We start from the raw sequence: 7267 nt of genomic DNA on the forward strand, positions 1-7267 counted from the left end.
ACTAGCATGTTACTAGCATGATTCTAGCATGAATTAGCATGTTACTAGCATGTTTCTAGCATGAATTAGCATGTTACTAGCATGTTTCTAGCATGAATTAGCATGTTATTAGCATGTTTCTAGCATGAATTAGCATGTTTCTAGCATGAATTAGCATGTTATTAGCATGATTCTAGCATGAATTAGCATGTTACTAGCATGATTCTAGCATGAATTAGCATGTTACTAGCATGTTTCTAGCATGAATTAGCATGTTACTAGCATGATTCTAGCATGAATTAGCATGTTATTAGCATGATTCTAGCATGAATTAGCATGTTTCTAGCATGAATTAGCGTGTTATTAGCTTGATTCTAGCATGAATTAGCGTGTTACTAGCATGATTCTAGCATGAATTAGCATGTTACTAGCATGTTTCTAGCATGAATTAGCATGTTACTAACATGATTCTAGCATGAATTAGCATGTTACTAGCATGATTCTAGCATGAATTAGCATTTTACTAGCATGATTCTAGCATGAATTAGCATGTTACTGGCATGATTCTAGCATGGATTAGCATGTTACTAGCATGTTTCTAGCATGAATTAGCATGTTACTAGCATGTTTCTAGCATGAATTAGCATGTTACTAGCATGATTCTAGCATGAATTAGCATGTTACTAGCATGATTCTAGCATGAATTAGCATGTTTCTAGCATGATTCTAGCATGAATTAGCATGTTACTAGCATGATTCTAGCATGAATTAGCATGTTACTAGCATGATTCTAGCATGGATTAGCATGTAACTAGCATGATTCTAGCATGAATTAGCATGTTACTAGCATGTTTCTAACATAAATTAGCATGTTATTAGCATGATTCTAGCATGAATTAGCATGTTACTAGCATGATTCTAGCATGAATTAGCATGTTACTAGCATGTTTCTAGCATGGATTAGCATGTTACTAGCATGATTCTAGCATGAATTAGCATGTTTCTAGCATGAATTAGCATGTAACTAGCATGATTCTAGCATTAATTAGCATGTAACTAGCATGTTACTAGCATGATTCTAGCATGAATCAGCTTGTTTCTAGCATGAATTAGCATGTTGTTGGCATGATTCTAGCATGAATTAGCATGTTACTAGCATGACTAGCATGTCACTATCGTGTTGCTAGCACCTTTCTAGCAAGATTAGCATGTCAGTAGGATGTTAAAACTGTGAGCGTGTGTTAGAATAGCTAGTCACAGTCTCTGGGACAGTTGCTAGGGTGCTGAAATTGGTTGCTAGGGAGTGGCTAGTAAGTTTAAAGGTAATCAGTGATTGGCTGCTGGCTAGACTGAGTTGAATGAGGCCAGACTCTAGTCTGTAGGACAGTCTGATGCAGAGTTCTGAGCTCACAAAGGTTGATCCAATGTTAAGTCAATGGGAGTCTTTTACAATGGAAGTCTATGGGACAGTTGCTAGGGTGCTGTAAGTGGTTGCTAGGGAGTGGCTAGTAAGTTAAAAAGTCATCAGTTATTGGCTGCTGGCTAGACTGAGTTAAATGAGTCCAGTTAGAAGTCTGTAGGACAGTCTGATGCAGAGTTATGAGCTCACAAAGTTTGACCCAATGTTAAGTCAATGGGACTTTTGGGATTTTTCTGGGTCGTTTTTCGGATAACCCAAGGTCGGATCAGTTAGAAAAGATATAGCAACCCGAGTCAGACCAGTTCGAAGGTTTGACGAAAGTTTGAAGTATGTAGCTTGAAAGGCCTAGGAGGAGATACACTTAGAAATTAGTCTCAGAAGAATAAGAAGAAGAAGAAGAAGAAGAAGAAGAATAATAAGTTTAAGATAGATAACAGTATGCTGGCTTTTCAAGCCACCATAATAATAATAAGTTTAAGATAGATAACAGTATGCTGGCTTTTCAAGCCACCATAATGAGAAAAATGAGGGATGATAATCATAACCTTGCACGGTCATAACCAGATACTGAATACTCAATGGAGCTGGGGACGTCACTGTGAGGGGTAGTGAAACGGCATCCCTCATTATATTAGTGGTCTAATGTAGGGAATAGTGAATATATGTAAAGGGGCGATTTTAGATACAGCACGGCTAGCTAGTTCAGGTGGGTTTAATTAGGGTAGGAGCTGAATAAAATTCTAATATTAACTATTTTGTCCAATTTAACGTGTAATAGTTAACATGTGTACAGTATATTTTGTATGCCCCACTGTTTACACATATTAAAATTTTATTTTGTGCACTGAGGCACGTTATGTACTGTGATTCGTGTTGAGCAGGACGTCGCGTGGCCCTGATTAGGTGCAGGTGATTTTCACCAACTGAGGGCGCTGCAAACTACACTCTGATCAACGTCAGTTATTCGTTACAGCTGCATGAAGACCTGAAGCTGCTCGACAACAACACTTATCAACAATCTCAACGATTATCAAAAGAGACACCACTAACAGTGCAAGGTAGTCACAGTTATTCATGTAAAAATATAGTAGGCTTTATTTGAAGGCTGGTCACAACTGCGCGCGATTTTTAAAAGTTTGCAAACTCCACCACACCGCAATTTACAAACACTACATGCATGGATGAAAATCTGCATAAGCTTGGAACAGTTAGACAACTGCTTAAAAATTAGCCTAAAATGTGTCATTTTTAAGTGAATTTATATTTCCAGTTAAATTTAACTGAAACTAGAATTTGTAGCATGTTCACAGAAACATCTAGATCTGATAAGTTATTTAAACAAGTTATTTAATTGTTATTCAAACTGTAATAAAACAGGTTGAGTTTACATTATCATTAATAAAAAGTATAGAACCCACAACTGTTTTAAAAAAAAAATCCATTATTTTCTAGATAATTTTTATAATTTGCATGAATTATGATTTGTTTTATAAATCAGGCTCCTTATATTGGAGCCTTTATGTAGTATTTCATTTGACCAACAAATATCTACAATGTTTCTGATCAGCTAGATTTGCTGTTGGTTTAAGCATGTTTTTTTTTTTTTTTTTTTTTTTTTTGCGCTGGTTCTTTACTGGTCAGAATCAGCTTAGTACATGACCAATAAAGTACCGGTGTCCTGACATTTTATCGTACCCATCAGATTATGCTACCAACACTGTAATTGAATGGTTCTGAGGTTGGGGTTAGGGATTAGGTCGATATTACAGCTTCATTTCACACTGCTCCACATTAAAATTTACACTGGTAGCAAAATCTGATGAGTAGATTATTGCGTCATCAAAATGTGCTACCTACTTTTTGAATGGGAGGTTCATCTGGGATGTCCAGGGAACTTTTCCATTCAACAAAAGATTATTTATAATGACAAAGGGTTTTTTATGTCAAAATGGTCTTCACATCATGATTTTTTTTATCTCAAAGATTCTTACCAAAAAGGTTTTACTATGAAAGGAAAACTGGTTCTTTATGGCACCTTAACTTTTTAAGAGTGCGTTTTCTTATTCCCTGTGTCGTTGTGTTTTATTAATGCACAATGATTTAAAAAAAGTAATAATAAAATAAAAAAATCTTCAGCAGTTTTGAGTTGACATTACACAAACTGTTGTACAGCGCCATCTTGTGTGATACGAATGATACACACCGAGCCGTTTTTTTTTTTTTTTCATGTATTTATTTGCGTTCAAATATGATTTATATTGCTTTACTTGCCCAGTCATGGATGTTATCCTCAAACAAGATTTTATGAAAGGCAACACAGACACTGTAAACTCGAGAAGTAATTGCAAAGACTGGTGGCAAAGACTGGCTGTGTTTAAAACAGCCCAGTCCACGGGTGGTTTATGTGAATGGAAGATCATAGCAAACAATACAGTTTGGGGTGTTTTAGAGACCCGTAAAAATAAGAAAGAAAAAAAAAACATACGCATGGTACAAACACGAGCGAGCTGTAATGATAAAAACCCAAAATAAATCCTCAGATGACAGACACACTCACTCACACACACATACAGTACACTTGGTCTTGCACAAGCGAAACACACATACCTGGGCACACTCTTCCTCACACACGCACACACACACACACACACACACACACACACACACACACAGAAAGACCCACACAGCTGCACTCACTTGAACTCTCACAGAAAATAAAAAGTGTGAAACCCTGGTTAAGTTGCGTACATCCACATCTTGTTGTTTGTAGAAAACAAAAAAGTGAAAATGAAGTCAGATGAAAAGTGAAAAGCATACCTAAATAAATTGCTATAGCCCCTCCTACAACATAAGCCCCGCCCACATCCCCGCACCCCCACCCCCACCTCAGAACCACCCTCCAACCTGCACTGGTACTAGTAGCAAACCTAAATTTCTACACAGAGTAATGTACTCATTTCAGCTCCCTTACTGATCTTGCCATGTAAATGCGACCCTCTGCGGGTCTCTGATGTTGCGTCGCAGGAGTTTTATAGGCTGCTCAGGGCAGTGAGATGGTCCAGTGAGGTAGAGCCAGATTCGGTCCACAACTTCTCAGCAGGTTTATAGGGTTTGAGTCTTGAGCTCGATGGGCTCCCCGCGGGTCTCCTGCTGGTTCTCGGCCTCTGGGGGCCGACTGCCCTTCAGCGTGGCTAGCCGCTCAGAGAAGCCCCGCATACGGGGGAACAGGAAGAAGTCATAGAAGATGGCACCCATAGCAGCACCAATCATGGGACCCACCCAGTACACCTGACAGACCAGAAGAAAGGGATTTTATTTAGCCCCACAGAGAGATCGGATATATGGCAAAATATCCAAATGACAAATACGACACACAAGTTCAGATTTGAATTTCATAAATGCAACGCATATTTCAAAATATTACAAAAATCCTTGCATATATTTTTGTCCAACCATTGGAAGTATGTGCGTATGCAATCAGCCTTATACATATATATATGTATGTGTGTGTGTGTGTGTGTGTGTGTGTGTGTGTATATATATATGTATCGTTTTCATGTATCATTTTGTCTATATCTATTTATCTGTCTGTCTGTCTGTCTATCTATCTATCTATCTGTCTATCTGTCTGTCTGTCTGACTGTCTTGTCAGAAGAGAAAATATATTTGTCTATCTATTTGTCTAGCTGTCTGTTATAAAGTAAAAAGATCTAACTATTTGTCTGTTTTTCTGTCTTTGGTATACCTGTCTGTCTGTCCAGCCTAATCTCACATGAAAATGTAAGCATTTAAGTATTTTCCATTTCGTTAGTTTAGCAGCTTCTTTGTATGAGATCAGTCATATGAAAATGTACGATTTTAAAAAGGAAGCATGGCTCCAAACCCAACCGTCATTGGGGGATAAGCAAATCATACTAAATTGTAGGAATGAGATTGTACGAATTTATACGAATTAGCCACTAAATCAAAAAGTTACGAATTTCTGTGAGATTGTGTTGGTCTGTCTCATTAGAAGAGAAAAAATATAATTTTGTATGTGTAAATCAGTATTTTATGTATCGAGATTTGTTTTCTTACCCAGTGGTTGATGAAATTCCTGGTGATAACAGCAGGGGCAAAAGACCTGGCTGGGTTCATTCCAGCTCCAGTGTAGTACATCTGGATAAAAAAGATAAACAACATAATACATGTTTGTTGTACTGCCTGCTTTTAGTACTTATAACACTTTTGAACTGAAATATTGTTTCTCACCCCCATCAGGTGACCCATGGTAACAGAGAATCCAATGGACAGAGCAGCAGAACCCAAACGTCCATTTCGTCTTTCATCAGTGACAGCGAAAACGCAGACCACCAACTGCATAGTGAGGAACACCTCCACTGTGGTGGCCATTCCCAGACTCATGCCGGGCTGAAGCTAGAGAGAAACATCAACAGGTATAAAGACGAGTAGGAATTAACGTTTAAAAGTCTCAACAAATACAACAAATAGGGATTTTATACATTACTAAATCCATATATTTGCAAAATAGTTTTGTTTCAAACTTTTAATGAAATAAAATACAATTCCCAGAGACATTCTTACCGTGTTAAGTGCCATCGTGCCTCTCATATTGTTGGGCGTAACTCCATAGAGAGCTGCGGCTCCTGCCATGGCCCCCAGGCACTGAGCACAAATGTAGAAGAAAGCTCTAAACACAGACATCTGAGAGCCGACTAAGTATGCAAAGGTGACAGCTGGATTAATGTGTCCTCCGCTAATGTGGCCGATGGATTGAATGAGTGTGGCAGCAGCAAAACCAAAGCAGAGAGCAGTGTGGAAGACGTGGTATGGCCCGGAGGTCCAGCGTAGAGCGGCACCCATCCCGAAAAACACGAAGAACATGGTGCCGAAAAACTCGGCAAACACCGCCCGCCAAAACATCATAGAGCGAAACTCCCACATTATGATTTTTGAGTTCCAACTAAATTCAAAACCGAAGCTTTTTTTTTTTTTTTTTTTTCAAGATGGCAAGAAAAATGTCTTTGGAAAAAAAAATTGGATTGTCCTTTTTTTGACAAGTACACCAAAAGTTCCTCAAAAACAGATCAATAAAAATAGGCCTAATAGATCTAGCCGTTAGCTAAGGCTGTGTGGGAAGCCGTGAGTAAATGGTCACACATGTAGCCGCACACGGGGTCTTCTCTGCCAGCGATGTTTCTCTTCGCTTGCACAACACCCGGACTGCTAAAGCAACATGAGGTGTGTGTGGTTGTGTGTGCACGCGTAGAAAATCTGGAGGGTTTCTTCAGAGTGACCTGAACATCGATGCTAAAAGCTAAATCTATAAGGCTAATTCTAGTTGAGCGACACAGAAGAGGTTACAGAGCATATCCTGCCCACACCAAGTAGAGCTGGTCTGACGGACCACAAAGGGGCCATAGGGGGCATTTATAATGGCCTCAGGCCCCAGCGTGACGACATAATCCCCCCTGAGGGACACAAGCTAAAGGGAGCATCCCATATCAAGCAGACCGCACTTGCTTTTCTGTCCATTAAACTCAAAGAGGGTGAGATTAAGAGAGGAACATCAGGGCTCAATGTGATGAAGATGTATTTTAAGGGTGAAGGGGAACTCAAAAGTGCTCAAAAGAACATAACAGAACCAGCAATGACATCTCAGATCATGAAATAGCTCAATAAAAAGTGCTTTCTTAAAGGGTGTGAGCTTATAACATGCACCAGATCATTCAAATCAGGAAATGACTGTGTTTTTATTACATTTCCATTAATATGGATTCACTGTGGCCGGTTTGACTGGTTGTAACCCAAACATAGGCAGAAAACACAGATCGTCTGGATAATGTCACGCATCTGCAAACACACACA

General features: G+C 39.0%; 1 protein-coding gene across 1 annotated transcript; it reads right to left on the reverse strand.

Annotated features, from left to right (window-relative positions):
• Positions 1 to 4301: 4301 nt before the first annotated feature.
• mipb (major intrinsic protein of lens fiber b) lies at positions 4302 to 6343 on the reverse strand. Its single transcript, XM_056449809.1, has 4 exons — positions 5984 to 6343; positions 5651 to 5815; positions 5477 to 5557; positions 4302 to 4687 (listed from the first exon to the last, which is right to left on the reverse strand). The coding sequence occupies exons 1-4, from the start codon at positions 6341 to 6343 to the stop codon at positions 4502 to 4504; spliced, it is 792 nt and encodes a 263-aa protein (XP_056305784.1). The 3' UTR covers positions 4302 to 4501.
• Positions 6344 to 7267: the final 924 nt, after the last annotated feature.

Source organism: Danio aesculapii, chromosome 23 (genome assembly GCF_903798145.1).
Source record: "Danio aesculapii chromosome 23, fDanAes4.1, whole genome shotgun sequence".
NCBI lineage: Eukaryota > Metazoa > Chordata > Actinopteri > Cypriniformes > Danionidae > Danio > Danio aesculapii.

Coding starts and splice junctions, on each gene's coding strand:
- mipb (XM_056449809.1), bottom strand. CDS start 6,343: ATGTGGGAGTTTCGCTCTATGATGTTTTGGCGGGCGGTGTTTGCCGAG. Junction 5,816..5,983: donor GCACGATGGCACTTAACACG/GTAAGAATGTCT, acceptor GTTTCTCTCTAG/CTTCAGCCCGGCATGAGTCT. Junction 5,558..5,650: donor CCATGGGTCACCTGATGGGG/GTGAGAAACAAT, acceptor TTTTTTATCCAG/ATGTACTACACTGGAGCTGG.